The 27,235-nt window shown below is 50.2% G+C and overlaps 1 protein-coding gene across 1 annotated transcript; it reads left to right on the plus strand.

The window, feature by feature from the left end:
* LOC119247053 (maestro heat-like repeat-containing protein family member 1) lies at nt 1-27,177 on the plus strand. The gene is made up of 22 exons (XM_037513274.2): nt 1-247; nt 2,611-3,479; nt 4,727-4,808; nt 5,454-5,566; nt 5,883-6,005; nt 7,220-7,382; nt 8,865-8,957; nt 9,411-9,559; nt 10,167-10,304; nt 14,061-14,159; nt 14,742-14,820; nt 15,335-15,445; nt 16,922-16,995; nt 17,914-18,030; nt 18,270-18,314; nt 19,075-19,219; nt 19,795-19,838; nt 20,564-20,723; nt 21,192-21,244; nt 22,082-22,186; nt 24,542-24,658; nt 26,776-27,177. The coding sequence occupies exons 2-22, from the start codon at nt 3,474-3,476 to the stop codon at nt 27,175-27,177; spliced, it is 2,418 nt and encodes an 805-aa protein (XP_037369171.2). The 5' UTR covers nt 1-247; nt 2,611-3,473.
* The last annotated feature ends 58 nt before the right edge of the window (nt 27,178-27,235 follow it).

The following is a 27,235-nucleotide window of genomic DNA, read 5'->3' on the forward strand; positions in this document are numbered from 1 at the left end:
TTGTCTCTGTCCTGTGGAGAAACACACTGCGTGACACCGAAAGGGGAGCTATGGTGAAACCTTTCCCGGAATGAAGCCAAGGACCCCACACTCCAAATTCAAACTCCAAGGTGATAGTGTCAGAATTGAGTTAATTGCTTGTGGCGGAAAACATACACCTTGTACAAACTTTCAGAAAAATTTGTAGGGATCATCTAATCCAATCTCTTCACTGCACCAAGGGGACCCCACACCCAAGGAAGGACAGGTACGTTCTGTTCTAAGTAGAAGATGCACTCCCTAGAGCAGGGGTGGAACTTTAGCTTTGTTGTTGAACATGGGTCAGGCTATCTGATGGTACAGAAGCCAAAAACCTTTTGAACAAAGAACCAGTTTAATGCAAGTTCACCTGGCAGGAGACTGAAGGCTTGGCTCAACTCAGTCTCCCCAAGCATAGGGCTTTGGGCAACTTTTAAAAAAAAGATTTATTTATGCATACAAGAACTGGGGTATAGGCCAGAGGTGCAGGGGTGAGAGGATTCACCAGAGACAGAGTGGGGAACAGAACAGGCAGACTGACTGAAATACGCTGCTGAGGGGAGCAGCAGGCGATACAGGAGAGGTCTGCTGCACCATGTGGGCAGCTTGCTGGCCCACCGGGGATCGAACTCATGCTGCAGAGGCTGCAGATAGCTTCATAGTGCTGTGCTTAACCCCTTGTGCCACCAGGGAGGCCTGCTTTGGGCAATTTTTATGGAGTTGAGGAACAAAGAAAAAAATATCAAAAATGGAAGTTGGTAGTCTAAATCACTATTTAGCTCCACTTAGGTCCAGAACTGCAAGAAGACTGAACACCCCTTGCTTCATTTCTGAATGATGTCTGCTGGAGGATAAGAATAGGAAAAAATAGGAAGCACCCAAGTCCAGAAAACTGGCTCACACAATGCCAAGAGCTGTAGGTGGGGGTAGAGTGATTAACAGAGCCTGCTGTTCCCCTCAGCAGTGTATTTCAGTCGATCTGACTGTTCTGTTCCCCACTCTTTTTTCTGGTGAATCCTCTCACCCCTTGAACCTCTGGCCTGTACCCCAGTTCCTGTATGCATAAATCAACAACTCTTTAAAAAAAAAAAAAAGAATTCCTAGGACATTTATATGCTCCAGATCTTGTCTCTTTTAGATACTTGCATTCTATTATTATTATTATTATTTAAAGATTTATTTATTTTTATACAAGAACTGGGGTACAGGCCAGATGCGTGGGAGGATGAAAGGATTCACCAGAGACAGAGTGGGGAACAGAACAGGCAGACTGACGAAATATACTCCTGTGGGGAGCAGTGGGTGTGACAGGAGAGGTCTGCTGCACCATGTGGGACCCTCGCCAGCCCGCTGGGATCGAACCGACGCTGCAGAGGCTGCGGACAGCCTCGTAGCGCATCACTCAAGCGCCTGCACCACCAGGGGAGGCCCTGCATTCTATTATTTTTTACCTGACTGGTTCTTAGTCTTTTTTTTTTTTTCTTTCCTTCTTTCCTGTTTCTTATTCATGAAAAAGAAAAAAAGAGGTTTGTTTATGACATCTGTCACCCTTCTGCTCTGAATAAGGCAACAAACAAACCCAATCTTCGTCATTGCTGGGGTCTTCCCTCCCAGATCACCATGTGTTTCTCTATTGCACCCCCTTCCCTGCTTTACTCAGCTGCTGCTTGAAACACTTATCTTTCCTCTCAGTTCTTTGATTTCTCTTTCTCTTATGCAATTGGTTTGTGTTTTTTTTTAAATTTTTTTAAAGATTTATTTATACATCTAGGAACTGGGGTGCAGGCTCTTGGAGATACACCTGACTTCTACTAAGTTTTGACTTAATACAGGAAATTTTGTTATATTTTGTTCTGATTCAACAAAGTTTTCTTCTTTTGACTGACCAGGACCTGCAGCAATGTTGAATTTTTTTTTTCTTTTTTCAGCAGAGTTAACTTGTGTGCACATTTTCTCTCCCCTTGATACCAACACAGCATAAAAATAGTGGTAGTAATTTTTTTTTACTACTTATCTCAGAGTCTGTTTTTGCATAACATCCTTAGGGCTTTTGTCAGCTTAAACTAAAAAAATTGGACTTGAGTTTCATTGTGTGGCTTTGAGTGGAGTTCTTCCAGGAAGTTGAAACAGCTGAACCAAGAAGAGGAGAACCTATTGCTTTGTAGGGTTCCAGAGACCTCCAAAGAAGGTGAGGAAGCTTGCCTCCATTGGCAGGACTGGACAACCCAGAAAATGAAAAAGCACTGGTACCCTCGAGAAGAGGAAGCCCAGGTGGAGTCTGGTGAGACCAACTTTGTTCTTCAAGCCTACGTGGACCAGATGTCAAGAGTTTGCTCCTGATTCCAACAAGCCAGCTAAAATTGCTGTTTAGTTATTCTGCCCTGTGATTGTATGCAAAAATAGGCAATATGGTTTAAAAGTAGAGTTAGTTTGCAAACTTCTGCTATGCTGTTAACAATTTGGGATCAAGGTTGAGAGAACTTGTTTTTTTTTACATGAGTTCAACCAATTTTAAGATTTTTTTCCCTGTGAATTTGATATACTTGCCGTCTTGTTTTAGCTAATGGCTCCAGATTTTTTTTTTTTCTTTAGGCTTGGAAATGGACTATATTCCAGTTATGGAAAACTGTCATACTGGACATTCATGGACAATGCTGCTGCCTAATTGTTGCTTCTCTTACACACATTGTAACCCTGAAAAAAGACGTCTCCTAATGTTATGGAGCAGCCCCGATATAAAACAGGTTGCCTGGCTGTGGGTCCTCACCCACACGCTTAAAAGGGACTTATGAATACTCCACTACAGGCACACACAAAAGGTTCATAAAAGGTTTATTTACAAGGGAAAAGGAATTGAGGAAATGTACAACTCAGGGAGAAAATAGGGAAATAAAGTCTTCAATACGTCCTACCCGATCTGCGGACCTGGAAACCCAATGGCACTCTGAGAGCTGGCTGAGTGCTGCAAGCTGGCGGAGAGCCAAAAAAGGGAGCCTCCCAAAGCCCACGTGTCTGGTTTTATACCAAACCTGGCTGCTTAACTCCACCCTCAGGTTCCAGCCACCTTCCCTTTGTGGTGATGGGATTTGTCTTTCCCAGTGTCCTGATAGCTTTGGTCTGGAATGGGGGTGGAGTCCACAAAGCCTGTATGAAATTAGCTTTAGGACATCCTTTTCCCCCTAACAATTAGACTACACCCTGAGTTCTGTGCCACCATAGTACATGGTGAACTAAAAATTAAAAGGGGGATTGTAACAGCGTGGTCCCCAGGAAAGGGGTTTCCTGCCCCACCCAAGGGAGGGTGGAGTTGAACAGGGAGAGAAACAGCTGCAGAGGAGACTGAGAAAAGGTAGGAAGCAGGATGAAGAGCCAGAAAGAGACTTGGAGGAGGCACTGGAAGCTGAGAGACATGTGAAGAAACCGCTTGCCTTTTGGTCGTGGCCTGGGTGACACAGATGTGGGTGAGAGACCCGTGGGCTGTTTTTGTCTTGATTTTGATTTTGCTCTTTTCCTTCCATACTTGTCTGGTGGTTTCTGATCCTTTTCTGGGGGTCCCCACTGGAAGATGCTTTAGACTTGGGGCAGGCTTTGGGGCTTTGCTCTGGGTCAATCCTGCTTGGGTGGACTTTCACCCACTAGGGGACTGGTAACTTTGGGTGCTTGATTTAGAAACAATATACCTTGCCTTTCTTGCTCCCTGACCAGGGGTTGAACTCATGCCACAGTGGCTGGAAATAGCTTCAAAACTCTGAGACTTTAACCCCTGCACCACCAGGGAGGTTGGGAGATATTTATTAAGTAAGTACTATGGCAGGAGTTTTAAGGAAGTTCTGAGAAAGCCATTTCTCTGCAGGAGTCACGCTTATGAGAGGGGGCTGCCTTCTGCCTTCCGTTCTTTGGAATAGAAGGTGTGGGTTTGTTCCTAGTGGAACATTCCAAGCTTCGTTGCCAGGGTGTGATTATTTTCCAACAATTAGATGGTATTCCGAGGAGACACTTGCTCTGTGTCTTCTGAACTTCTTCCTTGTAGTGCTGTTTTCCATTTGTGTGGGTAAGAAGGACAGAAAGAGACTGGAGCAGGGTCAGGTCTAGAGAGACTCTGGGGTGGAGGTGGAGGTCAGTTGCAGCCCCTGTCCTAAATGAACCTGGACAGGACAGTGCCTGTGTAAGGGAGGGATGGACTTGAGGGAGGTTTTTTTTTTTTAAAGATTTTATTTATTTATACAAGAACTGGGGTACAGGCCCGGGGTGCGGGAGGCTAAGAGAATTCACGAGATAGAGTGGGGAGCAGAAGAGGCAGACTGGCAGAAAATACACTGTTGAGGGGAGCAGTGGGCGAGACAGGAGAGGTCTGCCCCTCCAAGTGGGTGTCTCCCTGCGTGGCAGGGAATTGAACCCGTGCTGCAGAGGCTGTAGACAGCTCTACAGCACTGTGCTCAACCCACGGCGCCACCACCACCTGGGGGGAGGCCCCTGAGGGAGCTTTAATAAGTAGAAGTCTCTGCCCTTGAGAGGGATGTGGGTGGTGCAGGAAAGGAGGTATCAAAGATGACAGAGATAGGGGTTGAGTTTGGATGGAGAGGATAATGCATTCAATGTGGGATGTATTGAGATTGAGGTACTGCAAGAAATGAAAGGAAATGAAAGGAAATGAAAATTTAGAAATAAGAATTTGCGACTCAAACAATACCTGTAATTTGTCCCTTAGAAAATTTCAGGCATTCATTCTAAACTCCGGTTCAGAAAGTCTAGTTCTGATGATAGACCTATTGTCTATCATCCCGAACAAGGTAAGCATCTGTGAGGTCTTTGCTGCCTCACAACCTCCCTCATCTCCTCTTTCGTGTTGTGTTGTCTAATATTTTAATTCTGCCCTGCTTTTAACTCCCTCAAATTAATAGTGATTATTAGATAGTTTTCTTTTTTCTTCTCCTGGAACACCTGAAGCCAAAAGAGTAACATATCAAGATTATCATCTGCTGGATTGTTTTCTTAACCAGTTTTCCTCGTCTCCCCACAGCACAGGTTTGTTGTTCTTACCCTAGTTGGTCAGCGGGAGGCAATGCTATGGGCAAATGTTCCCATTTGTTTTCTAATTTTTTTTTAAAAGATTTATTTATTTATACAAGCACTGGGTACAGACAGAAGCGCAGGAGGGTGAGAGGATTCACCAGAGACAGAGTGGGGAACAGAACAGGCAGACTAACTGAAATACACTGCTGAGGGGAGCAGCGGGCGAGTCAGGAGAGGGCTGCTGCGCCATGTGGGTCAGCTCCCTCTGGGGATCAAACTCTCACCACTGTGGCTGCTGACAGTGTCTTAGTGCTGAGACTTAACCCCTTGCGCCACTAGGGAAGCCCTGATTTCTTATTCTTAAAGGAAAGACTTCCAGCAGGAGGGACACAGCTTCCTTTCTCTCTCTTTGTTCCTTACAGGCATGTTAATAGCTACGATAGCCTCCCCAGAGACGACTCACAGGGACTTGGCATGGGATGTCTCAGAAAAGACCATTGAGAACTTTAATGACGCCCTCCAAGTTTCTGGTCAGGTGAGGGCACCTCTGACACCTTCCTGACTCCAGCCCGGGTAAGACCACCTCCATCAAATAGGTGATTTGGGCTTAGACCCATTGTGCCTGAGGCATGGGAAGAGTTTCCAGTCAGCAGGGCACTATTTGTTCAGTCCATTCACAGCTCCAGGGCTGGTTCCATGGCCTTGACCATCCCTTTCCCACCCTCTGACCACTGGTCCAGCTTTATCCTCTCCTAGGTTTCCTCTTCTGCCTTGCTCTACCAGGGATTGCTATTGTCTTCACAACTCCACCCTTCAACCTTCCTTCCTTTTGAGTCCCTTCTCTCCAATAGTTGTCAGCAGATACTATCCTCCAAACCCTCAAGATGCTGGAAATCAAAATCACGAGTAACAAGTTGTCACCTCCACTGTGCCAGAAAGTGACAGATGTCATCATCAAGTATCTGAGGACCTTGGTGAGGAGCCTGTGTCTCTGGGTTGAGGGATCTGGGGAAAAGAGAATCCTAGGTCTGAACCCAGAGGTTCATTTGTGGGGGTAATTGCACTTAGAAACTAAGTGGGGCCTGGAATATGAGTACCTCAAGCTTCTGACAGTTTGCTACAACCCATATCTCACCCCTGGATATATCCCAAGAATGGTGACCTAGACAGAAATGCAGATACTGTTATGGAATGAAGGGGTGAAAGGTGAGATGCAAAGGAGAGAAGGATTTGGGCTATTGGCCTCAAAGTCCGATCTGGTCTTCAGACTGTCCATGCCCTGGGCAGACAGTCCCTTTTGTTACTGCCACTCCACCAGCCATCTCGATCTACTAACCTGTTTAATCTACCCAACTGTCTGCTAGTTCCCCCCCCAACCCCGTAGACTGTATATTCATGACTCTGCTTAACAGTCTACCCACATACTTCCATATTGACTTTCCTGGTGCTGGGTTAATCTGGTATCTCCTTTTCTAGGGTAATTATATACCTATAGATATCTTTCTTCCTGTTGACTCACCTTCCTTACCATACCCATCTCTCATCAAAAACCTTGACCTGCTAGGGGCTTTGTAAAGTTGCTTCCACAATCTACCCACCTTCCTGGTGGTTTACTAGCTGCTGCATGGGAAAATCCCTGATCTGGGAACCTTGATCCAAACTCTTACCCCAACACACAAGCCAGAGATTTCTTGTCTTCTTGTGCTCCCTCACACTCTAAGATGCTCTTGTGCTCCATCACTGGAAAGGTGAACACTGGATAGGGTGGTAGGTGGGGTAGGTGAATTCCTTTTATTTTTTTTAAGATTTATTTATTTATGCATACAAGAAATGGGGTGAGTGGGGGGGGTGAGAAGATTCACTAGAGACAGAGTGGGGGGCAGAACAGGCAGATTTACTGCAATACACTGCTGAGGGGAGCTGCGGGCGAGACAGGAGAGGTCTGCTGCACCATGTGGTGCACCATGTGGTCTGCTGCACCCGGCTCCCTCTCTGGGAATCGAATTCATGCCACAGTGGCTGCCGATAGCTTGATAGTGCTGTGTCTTTAACTCCTACACCACCTGGGAGGTCCAAATTCCTTCCCTTTGGATAGAAGAGAATTACTTCTTGACCAAAGCTGATTCTCAGCAGCCTGGGGACTCATCTTGGAGATTAACCTTGGGACATTTAGTCTTCCTCTTTTCAGAAGCCATCCAAAGAATTGGAGGAGAAATGTACTGCAGTCCTACTGGCTATAGGGTCCTACCATCCGGAAATGATCACTGAAAAACTCTGGGACAGAGTTTATCTGTACACCTTGCCTCCCAGAAGCCTCCTGGTTGCCGTTGGGAAACTCACCGTCTGCCCGGGTATGGATCCCTGTGGTGGAAGAGTGAGTCTGAATTGAGGACTTGGTCACGGGCGGGGTGCTGTCATGTCCATCCTCCTGCCTCCTCTCACTGAACATTTCTACTGAGCAATTGGGGGTGTGTAGTGGGGAGGAGACCAGCCAGGATTCCTGTGGGATTGATGAGCACTCAGGAGGGAGGCTGACCAGGAGTGGCACAGTAGGAAAAATATTAGGACAGAGGGGACTGGGACAGGAGAAATGACTTGGAAACAAATGAAGATGGAGGGAAAAGACAGATGAGAATGCTCCCATTCAACTGTGGTGGGAAGGAGCAGAAGAGTAAGTGACGGATGCTTTGTTTAGGGGACCCTGAAGCTGTGCAGCTGTCAGGGTCTTGGAAGGCAGTGTGTGTGTGTAGGTTGTGGCGATAGCTTGATTTGTCTGTCTGCTGACATCCATTATTGTGCAGGATGAGCCCAAGCCTTGCCATGTGGGCTCCCTCCTGGCACAGATACCAGTAACAGCAGACACACCCTCACCCACCCCTCTCCCTCCCTCCAACACCAAGCGGGCAGGAAAGTCAAGTCACTGGACAAATAACACCCCCTGCCCCTTCTTGACCACTTGGAGTTGGATCTAAGGAGAGGCTGTGGGACGTCAGCTGACCTGCTGGACACAAGCGTCCAAATGAAAAGGCATGTGGGCTGGCTGCAAAGCAAGCACAGGGCACACCATGGCAGAAATGCATCTCCTGAACGAATCCCGCCAACTTCAGATAGCACGACCCTTGGTTTCCTTAAGGGCCCTTGGAGGGCAGTGTGTGTACGCAGGCTGTGGCAAGGCCTTGTGTTCGCTTGCTGTGCTAGCACGCCTTGTTGAGCTGATCTTCCCAGCAGACCTGTGACGTAGTCACATCAGGTATAGCAGTCCTTGTTGACAGCGGAGGAAGCTGAAGCTCAGATATAGATATATATCTATAATAATATATAATATATATCTATATTATATATATTTTTATATAAATATATATCTCTCTATATATATTTGAAGATTTATTTTTATTTATTTATGCATAGACGAACTGGGGTATAGGCCAGAGGTGCAGGGAGAGAGAGGATTCACCAGAGACAGAGTGGGGAACAGAACAGGCAGAATGACCGAAGTACACTGCTGAGGGGAGCAGCAGGGAGTCAGGAGCGGTCTGCTGCGCCATGTGGGTTGCTCCCTGGCCAGCCGGGGAATCGAACTCATGCTGCAGAGGCTGCAGACAGCTTCATAGGCTATGTCTTAACCCCTTGCGCCACCGGGGAGGCCCAGAAGCTCAGCTATATGAAGTTACTCACTCCAGGTTGTCCGTACTCTTTGGAGGCAGAGCTAGTGAGCAGAACCCAGTGCTCCTGGCCCCTAGTCATCAGTGTCCTAGTCAATAAGGTCTTCTACAGTAATGCCGGAAGACTCCCTCCCTGGAAGAGAAATGTCTTTCTTGTACTCTCCCTCTCAGGTATAGCCCACTGCATTGGCACCACATGGGAACATATCCTGCGCCTTCTGGGGATGACCCAGGAAGAGGAAGACATGTTGGCATTATGTCAAGGTGAGGGGTAGGAGGGCCTGGGCAAACTTCTTTGGGAATTAGGGATGGAGGAAAGAAGAGCAGGAAGAGACTGGGTTTTCTGAATGTGGACCCAGAAACCTGGAGAAGGTGCAGGAGAGAACAAATCTAAAAGCAGGCCAGGTGCGAACAGATCCTTTTCTCCATCTGACCTTTCGTGAGGATGGTTGGTTTGGGGCAAGGACCAAGCTCGATGGGGGTACTGTGGGGTTGACAGTCTCAATCACTTTTCCCACCCCTGCAGGGGGGATCAGCTGCAGTTGGAAGGCAAGATAACCGTAGTGGTGGTGGTGGTGAGTGGGTTGGTCTTTCCCGGAACAGAATGCCAGAGGCCCTTTTAGTGTTGGGATGAGAAGACTATGCCCACATGTATGTATGTTGCCCTTTGTGGCAAAAGAAGGATGCTGAGCAGCCAACTCCCTGCTTCCCACACAGCACTCAGTGGATTGGTCGTCAATGTCCGAAAGCATCTGGATCTGGGCGCCCACGCTGATGAAGTGATGGACATCACACAGGAGGCAGTGTCCATCAAGGCCTACTATACTCTCCGGGTGCTCTTGAACCGTTGGCCCATGAAGACCAAGGTAAAGGAGGGAGTGGGAGCTAGCAGGGGTCAGTGAGGGCTGAAGAGTGATTTTTTTTAAAGATTTATTTATTTACATATACAAGAGCTGGGGTACAGGCTAGAGATGCGGGGCTGAGAGGACTCACCAGAGACAGAGTGGGGAACAGAACAGGTGGATCTACTGAAACACACTGCTGAGGGGAGCAGCGGGCGAGACAGGAGAGGTCTGCTGTGCCATGTGGGTCAGCTCCCTGGCTGAGGATCAAACTCATGCTGCAGTGACTGCAGCATAGTGGATAGCTTCATTGTTGCATCTTAACCCCTTGCACCACCAGGGAGGCCCTGAAGAAGTGAATCTTGTGCCCAGGGAACATAAATTCTCCAGACTTTTCTTGGAAAGGCGAGTGACTCTCCTCAGGCTCCTGTTCCCATTGTCCAGAGAGGGCACAGTCAGAAAAAACTCCACTGTCCATTCAGTTATGTTATGCAAGTAATTTCCTGATGACCCTGAATGCCAAGTGTGTGCTAGGCCCTCGGAATACCAAGACAGCTAAGACCAAGCCTGAGGGCTTGTCCCGCCTTCCTCCCCGAGCTGAGGCCTGTGCGTTGTGTCTCCCTGGGCACAGGAGGCAGAGCAAGCTCTGGTCATTGCCGGCCACCTCTTCTTCCTCATTGCACCATCCAAACTCAAGAACCAAGTGAACCATTTAGTCCGCTGGCTGATGATGTTATTCACCCATGTGACACCTTTCTACATCTCCCAGGTCAGTAGGGTGGGGGTGAGACTGTTGCCTGAAATCATCATTGCTGTGAAGTGAATTCAAAGGTTCATCAAAAGAGCAGTCTATTAAGGAGACTATTCAGAGCCAAACTGAGGACCGAGGCCTGGGAGTCTATGAGAATATGTCTCTATGGTTTACTCTCAGTTTCCCAAAGAAAAAAATACACCTACTTAATTTCAATCATTTTCAGTATAATTTGGTTCTAATTTTCTTAGCTAATGATCAAGAATAAGTCCTTTTTTAGTGCAAAGTGACCTCTCTCCTTTTTTTATAGATTTATTTATTTAATCATACAAAAACTGGGGTGTGTGAGGATTCACCAGAGAGAGTAGGGAGCAGAACAGCAGATCTGACCAGCGGGCAAGATAGGAGAGTTTTGCTGCGCCATGTGGGTAGCTGCCTGGTGGGCCGGGGATGGAACTCGTGCTGCAGAGGCTGCAGATAGCTTCACAGTGCTGTGTCTTAACCCCTCGTGCCACCAGGGAGGACCCTCTTTATTATTTTTTTTATTTCTTTATTTTTTTGCAAAGTGATCTCTTTATCTTACAAAGCCAACTTAGAGCTGTCTGTGTGGAAGATGGATAGCTGACTTTCTTATTCTAGAACATGCCCCTATAGATGCAGTAAGGTGCAGTTAGGCCATTATCTCAGGCTCTTTCTTTCAGCAACTAGTAAGCATGATGGGTGGACTTGGTCTGTGGAATTTTCTTCTCGCCTCAGGCTTTCCTCACAGCAAACAGATGTTATTGTTTTGCTGACTCCAACCTCTGAGATGACTCTGCAGTATGGTCACAGAGGAAGCTATGGTTCTAGTAGAATGTAGAATTTTCTCTGTTTTTAGTCCACAGTTGGACATTTAACTGTGGAAACTTTAGTCCACAGTTGCGGTCCGTATTTATTGTTATGAATACTTCGTGTTGCATTTGGCAAAGGATGACCTATAGGCCAAATCCGGCCTTCAATTTGTTTGATGAATAATATTCTATGGGAACTCAGTCACACCCATTAGCTGCTTTGCTTTTCTCTGATTTCTTTGTATCTGACCTTAGACCTAGATTATCAGGTTCATGAGACTGGATGAAGCCCACCTGGGGAATCTCCCCATTTTAAGCTCAACTGATTTGGGGCCTTAAGTATAGCTGCAAAATGCCTTCACATCTACCCCTACACCAGTGCTTGATTGAATAACCGAGAGAAGGTGTATGCACACAAGGGGATCATCTCAGAATTGTAACATAGAAATGTGACACCAATATTAGATGTTTTTATGAGTGGAAGACTCAGAGTCTAAGTTTTCTGATTGTTTTTCAGTTTTCCTTGCATTTCAAGGGTATGTCTGAAACCAAGTTCTCTCCAACTTTTAATGTGGAGCCCAATGAAAAGAAGTGCCATTATGTCAAATGGGTGGGAAACACTGAGTTAAAATGAAACAAATTTCTTTTTTTTTTTAAAGATTTAATTTATTTATTTATACAAGCACTGGGTACAGTCAGAAGTGCGGGAGGGTGAGAGAATTCACCAGAACAGAGCCAGAGCAGGGAACAGTACAGGCAGACTGACGAAACACACTGCTGAGGGGAACAGCGGGGCGTGGCAGGAGAAGTCAGCACACCATGTGGGACCCTCTTGGGCGGTGGGGGATCGAACCTGTGCTGCAGAGGTTCGCAGCCCAGCCCTCAACTGCTGTGCCGCCAGGGGAGGCCTTGAAACAAATTTCTTAACTAGAACTCAAAGCTTTCACTATGCAAGTTGGCTGGTCCTCTAAAAAGCAGATGTCAACGTGGAATTAGAGGTCTGAAAGTTACCTTAGAGGAAGGCTTGTGAGGGCAAGCCAAGAAGGATCTGGAGAAAGCTGGGAGAACATCAGATTGTGATGTCATCTGACGATAAGGAAAGGGTGTGGAAGGAAGGAAGGAAGGATGGGAAGAAGAGAGGAAAATCTTGTATTTAAGTGTAGTTTTTATTTTGTTATTTTTTAAAGGTTTATTCATTTATGCATACAAGTGCTGGGGTATAGGCCAGAGGTGTGGGGGGTGGGGGTGAGAGGAGTCACCACAGACAGAATGGGGAAAAGGAGAGGCAGACTGACTGAAATACACGGCTGAGGGGACCAGCGGGCACGTCAGGAGAGGTCTGCTGCGCCATGTGGGTCACCTTCCTTGTAGGGAATGGAACTCGTGCTGCGGAGGCTGCGGATAACTTCACAGTGCTGAGGCTTAATCCCTTGAGCCACCAAGGAGGGCCCTGAAGTGTTGTTTTGAGAGCATTTCAGCAAAACCATCAGGGAGTCACTGGGCCAAAATCTCCCATCAGAAAAGCACCATGTCTTGCCACAATGGCTGTGTCTTCTTGGACCTGCCATCCTTAGGCTGTGGCTGGGAGAAATCTGTGGGAATCTGGGTTTAGTTGTAACATAGAATGGATTTTTGAGCATGGCAGTTGGATTTGTTGGTCTGTTATACCCCTCAAAGTAGGCACTAAGGGGCACATTTTTCATAACTGCTGAATATGCTCATGTGCGTTTACGAATTTCCAAAAGGAGGAATTTTTTTGGGGGAGTGGAACACCCATTAGCCTCAAGTTTCCAGGGACCAGAGTTCACTGCCACCATTGCACCACCACTTCAGAGGCCCTTTCCTGGGGATGTGAAGTGCTGCCCTTCCACACATGTGCTCGGCATTTTCTCCATGAGCGCACTGACCACTGTCTCTCATGTATTTGTCCTCCTGCCACATGTCTGCATGTTGCTGTAGAGTAAGGTCTATATGCATTTGGAACTGAGGTTTGCTCTGTGTGGATACTTAGTTGGTTGGAGGATGTTACTTGCATCCTCAGTGCTTCTGGTCTGCAGGTGAGGTCAGGTCAAGATCTAGCCCATCTCAACTAACATCAGAAATGTTTTCTCAACGATCTTTCTTCCTCTCCCTCCTCTTCTTTTACTGCACGTGATGTATGTATTTATCCATCCATAGAATATTTTTTTGGATCAGCCAGCATTAACCAGCTCTAGCTGAGAAAGGTGGGCACATTTGGGGCTCCACCAGCCAGACCAAAGAGCAGGAAATATTAAATATTGAAAATCTAGCAGAGGGATTTCTGCTTATGGCAGAAAGAGTAAGTGGGGCCAAATTTACCATCTTGCTTGAAACAACAAAAAGCACCACAAAGTGTGTGAAATAGGGCCTCCCTGGTGGCACAAGGGGTTAAGATGCAACCTATGAAGCTGTCCGCAGCCTCTGCAGCATGAGTTCAATCCCCGGCCAGGGAGCAACCCACATGGTGCAGCAGACCTCTCCTGTCTCGCCCACTGCTCCCCTCAGCGGTGTATTTCAGTCCATCTGCCTGTTCTGCTCCCCACTCTGCCTCTGGTGAATCCTCTCACCCCCCAGCACCTCTGTACCCCAGGTTTGTATGCATAAATAAATAAGTCTTTAAAAAAAGAAAAAAACAAAGTGTATGAAATCATGGTTCTCGAGACCTTGGGCATCAGGCAGCAATGAGCCGTGATCCCTCAGGGGAGGAAAGAGATGAGCTGAGCCCGGTGCTCCCCGTGGGGCGGGCAGACCATCGCTGCACTCAGCTGTGAGGAACGAGACCCTGGGACTTCCTTGCAAGGGTCCGAGGACAGTGGGACACGCCGCTGGCTGGGGAAGTCCTCACGGAGGTGAGCAGAGAGGGCTTCCCGGAGGCCGCCAGGGCCCGGCCGGCGTGTGCTGACACCCTCCTTTTCCCACGCAGTGTGTCTGCCAGCTCGTGGACTCTCTGGCTCTCAGCGGCTGTGGAGGGGTGAACTTGGAGTCCCAGCTGGAGAACTTGACGGCCATGCTGTTGAGGCTGGTGAGAGCGGAGCAGAGCCCCGGGCTTGCTCTCTGCTCGGAGATGGGCCCCAGCCCTGGGGCCGTCCTCCACGCGGCTCGGGAGTCTTTGGGGTGGCGACCTGGGCCACCCCCCTCGGGCTCCCCCGCAACAGGCGGCGCCTGGATTCTGAGCAGGAGCGGGGTGTTCTCTAGGAGCTGAGCAGGACCCCTTCCGTAGGTTTCTTGGAGGAGACAGGCCTTGCTGCCCCCCCAAACTCTGGGAAAAGGCAGGAGGTTCGACCTACTCCATCCCACCTGTGGGAAATGTCAGAGCCTCTGGTTGTACCCCAACTCTCAGAGGCATAAACTGGAGTGGGCGCATGAGTAAGAACAGGACAATTGAACATTATTCGCCTAAAGGTGTTACCTTCCGTGTATTTAGTTTGTGGCCCTTGTCTCCTGTCCTCTGGGAGCTGGGACTGTGGCGTCCTGGGTGCTATTTTCCTGCTCTCCTGATGGTCAAGCACCACACTGGTCGCGGCCACAGGCCCCGGTTTCCCCCCCTGCATCAGGGCCGCTGATTTGGGTGCCCTCAGGTCTCATGGCTTTGGTCTCCCCACAGCTGACCGTAAAGGTCAACACCGCAGACCCCCACTCTGTGCAGAACAGCCACCTCGTCCTGAGGACTTTCAGTGTCCTAAGTGAGTGCTGTTCCCCTGGCCAGGCATGCGGGTGGGTGGCGGGTGCTCAGGACCCCTCCTGGCCCTGGGGTGGGGCTTCCGTCCCGCTGGCAGAGATGCCAAGTCAGCCCTGGGAGCCTGCCTGAAATGAAATGAGTCCCCAAAAGCACAAGCCTGCTCTGCCCCTACCTCCTTTGCTCCCTCCCCTTCACCTCGGAGTGGAGTCCTTTCATGAGCCCCAGCTCAAAAGCCGACCCTGGAGTTATGGCTTTGATGCTCACGAACGCAGTGCTGGAACTGTGGGAGCGCCAGAGGCCAAGTTCCCGCCAGGCGAAGCCTGTGCCCCAGGCCTGGCACAGAGCAAATGCCAGGCAGACACCGGCTCTCTTTCCTCCTGCTTCATTTCACTCACCTGATGGACCCCAGTTTCTCCAGTTCCCTGCATCAGTGGTTTGCTCTGAGCATGAGTTCCTTCTACTTACCCCCTGCCGTGGAAACATGCCCTTGACTGCCTTGCACTCGCACCCTCTGACAGCCAAGCTGTACAGTGACCAGGTGGTGTTCTTGTTACGCAAGACCATGGAAACCAGGGACCCGGACATGGTGGCATCCGCTCTCCAAGTCTTCATGGATTTGTTCCAGGAGGGTGAGTGTGCATTGGACCTGGCCTGGAGGGTCTTCTTTCCAATTCATCTCCTTTCTCTGAGCGACAGTCCCTTAGAGTCGTTAAAAGCACTGTCGAAACTGGGAATGTGATGGGTTGACACCAGTCGGAATACACACCCGGGCAGCTTACTTTTATTCCATGCCTCTAGTCCATCATCTGAAAAGTGGAGGTGAAACTAAAGCCTGCCCTCAGGGTTTTTTTATATCATTTTTTAAAAAAGATTTATGTATTTATGCATACAAGAACTGGGGTACAGGCCAGAGCTGTGTGAGAGGACTCACCAGAGACAGAGCAGGGAACAGAACAGGCAGACTGACTGAAATACTCTGCTGAGGGGAGCAGCGAGGAAGACAGCAGAGATCTGCTGCGCCAAGTGGGCAGTTCCCTCGCTAGCCGGGGATCGAACTCATGCTGCAGAGGCTGTGGATCGCTTCACAGCGCTGTGCTTAATTCCTTGCACCAGCAGGGAGACCCCAGGGTTGTTTTGGTTTTTAAATATTTATTTACGTATACAAGAACCAAGATAGAGGCCAGATGGCTCGATGTGCGGGAGGGTGACAGGATTCACCAGAGACAGAGTGGGCAACAAAACAGGCAGACTGACGAAATACACTGCTGAGGGGAGCAGAGGGCGAGTCAGGAGAGTCTGCTGTGCCATGTGGGTATTTTGCCGGAAGGCTGGGATCGAACCCATGCTGCAGAGGCTGCTGACTGTTTCACAGTGAGGCACTCAAACACCTGCACCACCAGGGAGGCCCCAGGGCTTTTTTTAAGAAAATATTAAATGAGGCATTTCCACCTGCGTCAACCATGCCATTGGTTTTATGGAGGTCAGTCTAGGATCACATTCTGCAAACGGGCTTCAACTTCAACAAGTGTGCGTTAAACCTTTGCTGTGTGCCTTGCACAGAGCCAGGCACTGAAAACACACTACAAAGAGACGCAATCTTTGTCTCAGGGACTCACTGTTGAGGGAAGAATTGAGGTGCACCCAACAAAATGACACAAGACCGCAGAGTCGGGTGCTTGGAGGCACGCGTGACCACGTGCAGCAGAAATGCAGAGCAGGGGACAGTCGGGAGACAGTGGGCTCTGTGCAGACGTGCCCGGAGCAGGAAGGAGCTCTCCAAGTGGCAGGTTACAAAAGGGCTTCACAGTGAAGCAGGATGGCAGTGGAAGTTCTCATGGGGGAGGTGTGCAGACGTGGGGAGAGCAGCTTGGCTGGAGAGATGGCTTTGCATGGGTGGGCTCAGTGCCAGCTGGATGAAAATATTGTTTTAGGTCAGTATTTAGTCTGGTCTGAAGAAGAAGGATGGTGGATTAAGCTTTGGGGTGCCCTGGCCTCTGAACCAGGGACTGCAACCTCCCCTACCTCACCCCCATTCTATTTCACTCTCAAAGCAGCAGAGACAGGAGGAGGGCACTGACGCACCTGCACACATGTCTTTTCTCTAGTGACCCAGTCTGAGAAGAGGAAGAGTGAAATCCTGCACTCCACCATTATCATGGTCCAGACGGACCTCAAACCCGTGAGCAGGGAGACTGGACGCCTGGGCTGGGAAGGGGCTTGCTTACTTGACACCTCAAGATCGTGTAAAATACAGAGGGGAAGGCAGTTGGGGGATGAGAAGTGAGGCACCCCAACTGGACCCAGGCTGCTGCCTGTGGATTACATTGGGATTCTTCAAAGCCTGAGGAGGGTTTGAGGAGCCGACAGGTGGTTTCTACCTATTTTCTGAGGTTTTTCTGTAGGAAGTGCTGGGGTGTCCTACTGGGATGTGGTGTTCTAGAGGATACTAGTTCTGTCTCCCGAGAGTTCAAATTACAGAGAAGACCTCAAGCGTGTCTGGCACGAGGCTCAAGAAGCCGCCTTTCTACCAAGCTCTGCTGCTGGGGCTGCAGGCAGCAGTGTCAGCCGCCAGCTCCAGGTTATGCAAGAATGAGGGGCAGGTGCTGTAGGTGTCAAGTGGCAGATGATACATCATCCCTAAAAGCAAAGTCCTCAGTCTTCAGAAGATAATGGAGAATAGGGATCTTGAAGGATGGACCCTCAGAACTTGTGGAATTTGTTCCTGGCTTTCCCTACGAAGGCCAGAACATGAGACCTTTCCAGAGCTCAGATCCCACCGCCCAACTCTCCCGCCAAAGTCTCCTGCCTCTTGATGTAAAGTGTGGACAAGTAAACACTTCTGCTTCTCCAGGAGGTTGGCAGGGGCCAAAATGGGTTGGACTCTGGGGCAGCATAGAGAGTGGTCAGGTTCAACCACCGGTGATTTGTCAGCACCCTGACCCTGCTGAAGAGTCACACTTGGACTTGGGGACCCAAGATCTGAGTCCCCTGAAGACAACCCACCCAACTCTGCACTCTGCATCCTTACTTGGAGCCTCAGCGGTCACCCTAGAGGTCCCTGCCGTGCTCCCTCTCACCCTGATCTGTGACCCCACAGGTGAGGAAGGATGTGCTGCGCTTCATCGAGATGCTGGGGCAGCACAAATACCTGGCCCTGCCCCAGAGCAATGCCATCCTCGACTACATGGTGAAGCTCAGCGTATCGGACTCCTTTGTGAGCATGGGTGCAGGTGGAAGGGTGGGGGGCAACAGAGTGGGTCTTGAGGTGGGGGGAGGCTTAGGGGAGGAGTGAGAAGAAGGCAGAGTAGGCAGCAGAAGGAAAACAAGAGGAGGGTGTGGCTGGTGCGTGGGTGGGGAGGGACTTTGGCATCCCCTGAGCAGTGAGCCTGGGAGGTCTGAACCAGGAGGCTCAGCGGGCACTGGTTTCAGAATTAACACCTCTTCTTATTCCAGAATGAAGTGGACATCCGAATACTGTGTTCAAAGATTCTCCAGATGGTACAAGCAGCCAGGGGCAAAGAGGCTGTCCATTTCCTCCGCCCTTGCTCCTCGTTACCCCCCCAGCCCCTAGTTACCCCTCCTGCATCCAGCCTCTTCAGCTTTCTCTTCTCCCCCTCCCCCACTCCAGAAATGCCCACTCGCGTGCCCAGGCTCCTCTGGAGGGTGTCTCAGGGCCAGGAGAGGGCCTCTCCCGGGGAGGCTGGAGACTGCTCTGGAGTCTTCTCATCCCCTTTATAGCTCTAAAATGTGTCAATTGCTGTCTGGGCTGCAGTTTTCCCATCTGTCCGCGAGGGGGGGAACGTGCATCCCGCCTGCCACAGGAGCCTCTGAGGGTTCTTGAAGGCTGGAGGAGCTGATGTGTGGGTCAGAGTCTAGGTAAGGGCTTAAGGGAGGAGCACAGCTGGGATTCCCTCTCTGTCCTGGAGTCACAGCTGCTCTCCTCCCAGCAGGCCGGGCCTCCTGACCCTTCCCAGGGCTTCTGTCCTGGGATGTTCCCCTGTGAATTCCAAATTTCAGGAAACCCTCTCTCTAAGCAAGTCCTTCTGGCTGTGATTTTTATCAGGACCTTGTTTGTAGTTTACCATGACAGAGTGGTGGTGCTGGTGGTGGTGGTGGTGGACGTGGTGTGTCTGTCTGTCTGTCTGTGGCCTGCAGGCCTCAAATGCCCTTGCAGGAAAGAAGACAAGGTTGTGGGTTGGAGAACGTGGGCCCGGGCTTATCTAGGCTTGCCAATGAAACCCTTGCACATCCCTGCCAGGTCTCCTTGCCAAGACTGGTCACCGTAATGTGTGAGCCCAGCAGTGTCTTGGCCTTTGTGCCACTGTGTGAGACAGTCTTGGAAATGGCTCTGAAGGCCCAGTCCCAGGGCAAGACCCCCTACCTCAGCGGCTTTCATCTCACACGTAAGTAGAAGGGTGGGGCACACGGGGATGGGTGGGCTGTGAGCATGCAGGCTGCGGTAGGAGGGGTGCCGGGCTAGGAGGCAGGCGGAGGCTCTGCAGGGCTGGGACAGAGGAGAAGGTGCACATCTGGGGTGGGTGGGGGTGCCACCAGAACCGAGGCCAGGATGGGGAGGCAGCATCCAACAGATGACATGGAGACGCCTTTGGAAGAGGGACATTCCAAACACAATTCCTTCTTGCCTGTCGTCTTTCTTTAAGACACTAGCCAAGATGTAAACACGGTGACATGAACTGGAAAGCTAAGACAAGCCTGTCTCTTGGTTCTTCCCAAGCTCCGACTCTGGGCCCCACTCTCTACTCACCCCATCCATGACTGCTAGGGTTGGGTGAGGATCTCTGCTCAGGCCTTAAGTCAAAACGTCACAAGCCCTAAATGTCGGCGCCTCTTCTCCTCTCCACTTTGCTCTCCTCCTCCTCTAAGTACTGCTGGGGGCTGCCGTGGGGGGGCTGGAGGGCTGTTTGTGCTAAAACTGACCCAAACCGTGTCCTTTGACGTTACCCTCTCTTTCTCTTAGCCACCCAGTTTGTAACCCCACAGAACCTCCTGTCCTGCCTCGTGGTAAGTGACGCTGGAATGAATAGTACATCTCTCTCCCTCCGTCCATGCGTCCATCCCTCCATGCAACCAGCATTCCGCAAACCCTCGAGTCGTGCTCTGTTCTAGGCACTACGCTGGCTGTGGTATAAGGAGGTAGGGCCAAGGATCCAGGGGGCTCCAGAGAAAGGGAATCCATGCCACAGAGCTTGGAGGAGGGAACTGGCAGCACACTGGTGGGGCCTGGGGATGGGGGAGGCGTGAGCATGGGAAGGCTTGACCTGGCTCCTTTGTGGCCTTATTGGGAGCTTCTTTCTGTTGACCTTGGGCAAGTCCCTGCATCTCATTTTCTTGGCAAGTATATTTTGATTTTCTCTATTTGTCTAGACATTATGTGCTCGGTGTTAAAAACACTTAGTACAGACCTGTTATTGAGGTGTTCACAGGATTAGTGGGGGGAGTGTTAGAATAGCATCCATATTTCAGTGTGATAACTGTTCTAATGGAGGAGTACACGTGGCACAATGGGATCTTGAGAGAACAATGGGTTGACTTAGTCTATGGGTGTCAAGGAAGGCATCATTGAGGAGGTGATATTTCACAAGCAGCTTGGAGAATGTGTAAGGGGCTCAGCAGGTAAAAAACAGTGGGGAGGGTCTAAGCTTTAGCTCACATTATGGTTTTGTTCTAATTTTCTTCTCTTCCTTTCAATCCTTCTCTGCATCCTCTTGGCTTCTCTTGTTTCTCAGATGCTTTCCATAAGGCCCTACAGACAAAAGAACATTGGTGCAAGCTCCCTCAAGCTACTACATGCCCTGCATCCTATCACCTCTCTGCACCCCGTTATCAATTCAGATGTGGGCCAGCTGTGGATGAAAGAGATCCCCAGGATGGTTCAGTTCTTGGAGGGTGAGGGGTTGGTTGGGAGGGGGAAGAGAGGGAGATGGGACAGCGGGGCAGACTCCAGAGACCCAAGGTAGAGGAGGGACCAGCCTCCAGATGCCATTTTCAAGGGTCAGCTTCTTTGAACCATGTCTGCACTGAGCAGATGCTCTCAATCCAGAGTTCTGGGGTGCCAGAGTCCCCAGATCAACTCCTGCCCTTTCTTGTGGGTGGAGGATCAGGGAAGATCCCTTGGAGCCAGACAGACCCAGGTTTCTATCCTTGCTCTGACACTGACCGACTGTGTGCTTGACCTTGGGAAAGTGACCCATCTCCGGGGGCCTCTGTAAAGTGAGAGAGCCATCACCGTGTAGGGTCACTATTATCTTGGAGAATGAAACGAGCTGATGGGCACACAGCTCCTGGTATGGTGTTCAAATGTTGGTTTCTTTTTCCTCCTGGTTGGGTGTGTCTGCGCGGTCTTCCCTTTTCTAGAGCACAATGAGAAGACCCTCATTCAGGAGAAGTGGGAGAGATGGCTGCTCAAGGTGAGCCCTCCTGAAGGGGTACCTCCCTCCACACTTGCCCTCTTTCCTTGCTTCAAGATGCCCCAGGCTTGCGGGAGATTGAGGCCATGATCCTCTCCTGCTCAAGAGCCTTTTCTGCTGGTGGGAACGTCTTTCTGTGGCCTCCTAGCCTCCTGGTCCTGCATCAGAGTTTTGGACTCTATTCTATGCCTTGACCACCTACTCTGAAGACCCTACCTGAGGGGCTTAAGGGGGATTGTGTCCATGGACAAGGCTTTGTTGGTCTCAGCTTCTTCATCTGTGAATGGGAATATCTCCTCTGTTGCTAAGATTTACGGTAGTGTGGAAGAGGGCCTTGCAAACTGGAGAGGTTGACCTGACCCATCACTGTCACTCTCTAGTCCTAACTAGCCTCCCTCCATGTGTTTCAACACCTCCCCATTTCTTGAGCTCTTTCTATGTTTTTTGTTTGTTTATTTTTTTGGTTTTTTAAAGATTTGTTTATTTATACAAGAATTGGGGTACAGGCCAGATGCGCAGGAGGGTGAGAAGATTCACCAGAGCCAGAGTGGGGAACAGAGCAGGCAGACTGACTGGAATACACTGTGAGGGGAGCAGTGGGCGAGACAGGAGAGGTCTGTGCACCATGTGGGACCCTCGCCTGGTTGCTGGGGATCGAACCAGCGCTGCAGAGGCTTTGGGCAGCTTCACAGCTCAGCGCTCAACCACTGTGCCACCAGGGGAGACCCTCTTACCATGTTTACAGCCATATCACCTGTCCCTGGCTTCTTTTTGACCCCACTCCCCTGGGGCAGAAAAGCCAGTGTTCTCCGTGGGCCTATTCTCCTTGCCTCTCAGTTTTCAAGTCGCACCCTGGTGGCCATCAATGATGACAAGTGGCTGGAGCACCTCATCAGGGTCATCTTGAAGAAGATTCATTATTTCAGCGAGGCTGATGAGAAGGTGAGTGTGTGTGTGTGTGTGTGTGTGTGTGTGTGTGTGTGTGTTGTCTGCAAGGGGGAGGAATGTTGAGGGTGGAAGAGCCTGGAGGGAAGGTCTATGGACATGCACAGGCCATGCAGGCCACGGGGGGGGGGCGAGCCAGTGTTCTTGGGTCCTGGGATGTGGAGGCCTGACAAGGGGATAGAACAGGTGGTCACCCAGGAACAGCACAAATGTCCAACATTTGCTCAGTGGTTTTGGTTTGATGCAGAACTTTGCTGTCTGTTATTACAATAGAACCTGCCAGCAACTCTGTAACAGAGTGAAGCTGGGACTGGGTGCAGAGGGGAAATTAGTGACCTTAGAGTCACATTTTAGCAAGTAAATTCAAGGACTCTTTGAGGGCGGCCATGGGTGAGGACTGTGCTTGGTGCTGGAGACCCAGAGCTGAGCGAGACAGATGAGGCTCCTTTCCTCGCGAGCTCCAGGCCTGCCGTGTGCCCACGCCCTAGAGCCTGCGAGCCCTTCAGAGTGACCTCGGCCCAGTGTCTTGGTCTCCAGGAGATTTCAGTCACCTCACTTAGGAAGTGGCAAAATGACCTACAGGTTGCAGGAGACTGGCTGAGGATCAAACAAGGATACCTGTGAAGAGGCTCTGACACTCAAAAGGCTAAATAATAAGCCCTATACTTGTGATCCCATCAGACGAACAAAGGAACAGAGTCCAGAGGTCTTTAGAGTCTTAAGCAAATTAAAACTGGGACCTGAATACAAGTTTCTTGATTTCTCATCTGTTTCCTGGCACTGAGCAGCACTGGTTTGGGGCAGCAAGAGGAGTTGTCCCAGGAAACTGGTCTCATTCCAGAGACTGATTACGGAAATGGGCATCGGGATCCAAGTGCTAGGGGACGGGGGGAGACCTGCACTGGAGTTGGGGAACAACTTGTCCTGTGGGGCTGGACAAGCGGCTTTCTCAGAGTTTGCCCACCAGCCAGGTTGGCTCAGGACCATCCTGGTTTTAGCAGCGAAAATTCAGGGTCTGGAAAACGCCTCAGTGCCAGGCAAGCTGAGGCGTGAGAGCATCGGGAAGATGTGGTCTTTTGCGGGCTGGGGAGGCTGGTGCCTTAGAGCCGATTTTGCAGAAGCTGAGCCTGAGGTGGGGGATCTTGTCCAGGAATTGAGCAGGTGGGACATTCTCTAGAGAAGCCAAAATAGAGCAGAGCCAGGAAGGAAGCGCAATGCAGGAGGAAGAGGCTGAGCAAGAGGCTTCTCCACCTGAGCCGGTTGCACTGCAGAGCCTGTTCTGCCTGGGGTCAAGTGCATAAGTGTGAGGGGCCTTCAGACCCACGCCCCACCGCCCACCGATGATCTCTGCCTCCCTGGCTCCTGGCTGCCAGGGTTGGTGTGGAGCAGGGAGGGAAGACAGAGGAGGTAACTCCGGGCAAGGAGATCACAGAGAGGCTGCAGGCTGCAGGGGAACTGTTCTTGCAGGGTCTGCAGCCAGTGAAAGGAGGGTTCCTGTCATCTGGGACCAGGCGCCTCACCAGCTAGAGGGGTAGAAGGTGCCCTTAGGGAGGGGCTTTTAGCAGGTGCATGGAAACCCGGGGAGACTTTCATGGAACAGCGGGGGTATCCTGTTTGCCTCACTCCCATGTCATGCCCTGTCAGCAGGGTTTGATCTCCTTGGAGATGGGAGGTTGGGGCAAGTCAGGAACTAGCCAGACACACACACACAGGAAATGCATGGAGATGAGGCTCTGAAGGAAAGAAATAGGAAAGTGAGCATAAGAGAAACCTCGGAGGTCAGGGAAGGCTCACTAGCCACGATGTCAAGGATGAGAATCTTGGAGCTAAGACATTTTAAAGAGCCAGGGAAAGATTGTTCCAGGCAGACAATACAGGAAATGCAGGCACCTGGAGGCGTAGGAGAGCGGAGAATGCAGACATGGGTGTTTCAAGGCAGAGAGGGCAATGCTTAGTAAGCAAGAATAAAGGCCACTGAAATGCAGAGGCAGGAGAGACCCAGGTTATATAAAAGTACTTTTTCAATTAGGCAATCTCAAAATTTGCAATTTGAAAATTTTGCAAATTTAGGACCTGTTTTTAATTCCTAGCTGGAAGTGAGAAGTATGTGGATCAGGAAAAGTTCCTAGAGGATGATCCCTGCCCTGAGAAGCCGAGAAATTAGAAAGGCAACTCTCTGTCCCTGAGCTGTAGGGTCTCGGCCTTATCTTGTTGCCCCCGGAAAGCTAGAGGGACAGGGTGGAGGAAGGAGAGGTGGGGGCGGGTGTGGCTGCATTTCCGAAGCCAGCCCGGCAGTGGCTGTTCCTAACCTCAGGCCCAGCCAAGCAAGACCCCTCGCTCCCACCTCCCTAGACTTTCCTGTATAAATTCTTCGGCTTCACCCTGTGGTCCTCAAGTGACAAGACATTGGTGCAGATGATGATCACCGCCTTGGTCCTGACCACCCACGAGGACTTGGCAGAGCGGGAGGTGAGGTGGAGGCCGCCGGTAAGGGAGGGACATGAAAAAGAACTATTGCTATTGAAATACCATTGTTATACCACCCCGTCTCGTTTTTTGACAGTGTCGGGTGGGGGACACTTTTGTTCTTAGAGGCAGGGTGGCAGGGTGGCCGAAAGCCTGGGCCTGGCACACTGGGTTGGAAACCCAGCTTTGCTCCTCGCTGACTGTGTTTCCTTGGGCAAGATGCTGACGCTGTCTCTCTGTGTCCCGTGTTTTCTTCTGTAAAATGAGGTTGTGATTCCTCCCTCATAGGATAGTTTCTAAACTATTTTTCATTTTGAAATAATTTCACATTTATTGAAAAGAGAACCTGTAGAGTCTATTCTTTATCCAGGTTCCCAGATGTTAACCTTTCCCGATTCCCTCTCTCATTTTGTGAAAAGTTCATGATTTTCATTTACCACTAAATGTGTATAAATGTGTGTAAATACACGTGATGTGTATTATCTAAAAATAAAGATACTCTGGATGGAACCAGCACCATGATCAGAATCAGGAAGTTAACGTCGCTGCCGTGCTATTCTCTAGTTTGTGCACCTGATTTGAAATTTTTCGGTGGTCTCAGTCATGTTCTTTAGAGCAAAAGAACATTTTTGTTCTCTGTTCTGGGATCCAGTCCAGAACCACACGGCACTTTGCTTGTCTCGTCTCTTTATTCGTCTTTCATCTGGAGCACTAGCTCAGCCTTTATCTTCCGTGAACTTGACATTTTTTTACTTTCCACACCAGTCCTACTGGGGTTGTCTCCTACTTCTTCATGATTAGCTCCAGATCTGCACTTGGGGTGGGCGGGAACCCCACATCAGTGCTGTGTCAGGACAGGAGTTTGAGGATTAACAACGTGAAAGCACTTAGAACCACGCCTGGCACATGATGCCCTCGAAGTGCTGGTTGCTGGTGGAGCTGGTGCCAGCGCTCTCAGGCCTCCCCTCTACCCCCAAGACCCAAGACCTCCCCTGCCAGATTCTCAGAGCATCTGTCACCATGAGCCGGTTGGAAAACAGCTGGCGCTGTGTCTCTGTGCTGGGCATTCCTTTAGCTCTGTGCCCAGTTATCCTTCTTAGGTCAGCCCCAAGAAGAGGCTTGGCTCACACTTCAGTCCAAAAGGCCTTGTACGAGGCAGAGGGATTTAGGTAAAAGACTGATCCTGCCAGAAAAGGCAGCATCCCCAGGTTTCCTGTGCTCTGGGCTCCCAGCAGGTTGTCAATTCCCAGGTCCACACTTCGCCCCAGCTTTCAGATGCACCTGACATTTCTAGTTAGTTGTCCTGCCACTGAGTCACACACGACACATCCAGGAACTCACTGCTTCCTCTTTCCCCAGCCCCAGACAGGTCACCTTTTCCACCTGCCCACTTTACTCAGAGTTGCTGTTTCCCGTTCTCTTGGACTAGAAACGCTGGTGCTATCTGTAAATCTCCCCTCTCTCCACCCCTTCTCCGACTGGCCGCGTGAAAACATGCTTGGTTTGTTCGTCTCCTCCTCTCGCCTCAGAGCAACCCTTCTCTGGGTTCCTCATGCATATACATATTTTCTACTGTGGGATGTCGCGTTTGGAAATCCCCAGATTGTGCAAATCGGTTCCATAATCTTGGCCAGTTTACTCCTTTTTTATTTTTTTAAGATTTATTTATCCTTGCATACAAGAACTAGGGTACAGGACAGAGGTGTGGGGGTGAGAGGATTCACCAGAGACAGAGTGGGGAACAGAACAGGCAGATGCACTGAAATACACTGCTGAGGGGAGCAGCGGGCAAGACAGGAGAGGTCTGCTGCACCATGTGGGTCACCTCCCTGGCTGGGGATCGAACTCGTGCTGCAGAGGCTGCGGACAGCTTCATAGTGCTGACGTTTAACCCCTTGCACCACGAGGAAGGCCGCTAGTTTACTTCTTAGGTTACTTCTCGAAGAATGTTGGTTCTCTGCCTCTACAGTTCAATTCTGGGAAAACAAATTTCCTTTCCATTTCTTTTCTTTCCCTTTTCTCTCCCTCCATCCCTCTCTCTAAACCCCTGGTCCAGGGGAGCACAGCTGATGTCTGGCTAGCAGAGCTGTAGCATGTGGTTGAGGCTGTCCTTCTTACAGGGCATTGCCGTGGCAATCAGTATCGTGGCCACGAGACACCTGAAGGTGGTTCTGGACCAGCTGCAAGTATACTGTGCTGTGCTCACCAACAAGGACACCTCATACATCAACCTAATGCCGAAGGTGATGGCGTTCCCGGGGGATCCGCCAGCTCCCACACAAAGCCTTCTAACACACCCTCATAACCCCAGTCTCCCCGCTTCTCTGAGGCCTTGTGACTCACCTATAAAGAGTTTCTCTTTGGCTCTGATCCATGGTGGGCAGTTTCATCACCCCCACATTTCCCTTGCCCTGAATTCCTGCTGCAGGTCCTGCAAACACCCCTACCCCCAACCATATTTCTCCCTTTCCAGCTGCTCCCCACTCCACGGCCTTATCTTCCCTTTCAAGTCCTCTGGGTAATCTTTTCCTTCTGAACCTCCCTTTCTCATCAGATAAGGAGGAGAAGGTGAGGAGGAGG

This window comes from Talpa occidentalis, unplaced genomic scaffold (assembly GCF_014898055.3).
Source record: "Talpa occidentalis isolate TD23 unplaced genomic scaffold, MPIMG_talOcc4v2.1 talOcc4.16, whole genome shotgun sequence".
Classification (NCBI taxonomy): domain Eukaryota; kingdom Metazoa; phylum Chordata; class Mammalia; order Eulipotyphla; family Talpidae; genus Talpa; species Talpa occidentalis.

Excerpts from the sequence above, each read along its gene's own strand:
- LOC119247053 (XM_037513274.2), top strand. Across the intron at positions 14,160-14,741 it reads CGGCCATGCTGTTGAGGCTG|CTGACCGTAAAGGTCAACAC; the intron begins GTGAGAGCGGAG and ends GTCTCCCCACAG. Across the intron at positions 24,659-26,775 it reads AGGACTTGGCAGAGCGGGAG|GGCATTGCCGTGGCAATCAG; the intron begins GTGAGGTGGAGG and ends TCCTTCTTACAG.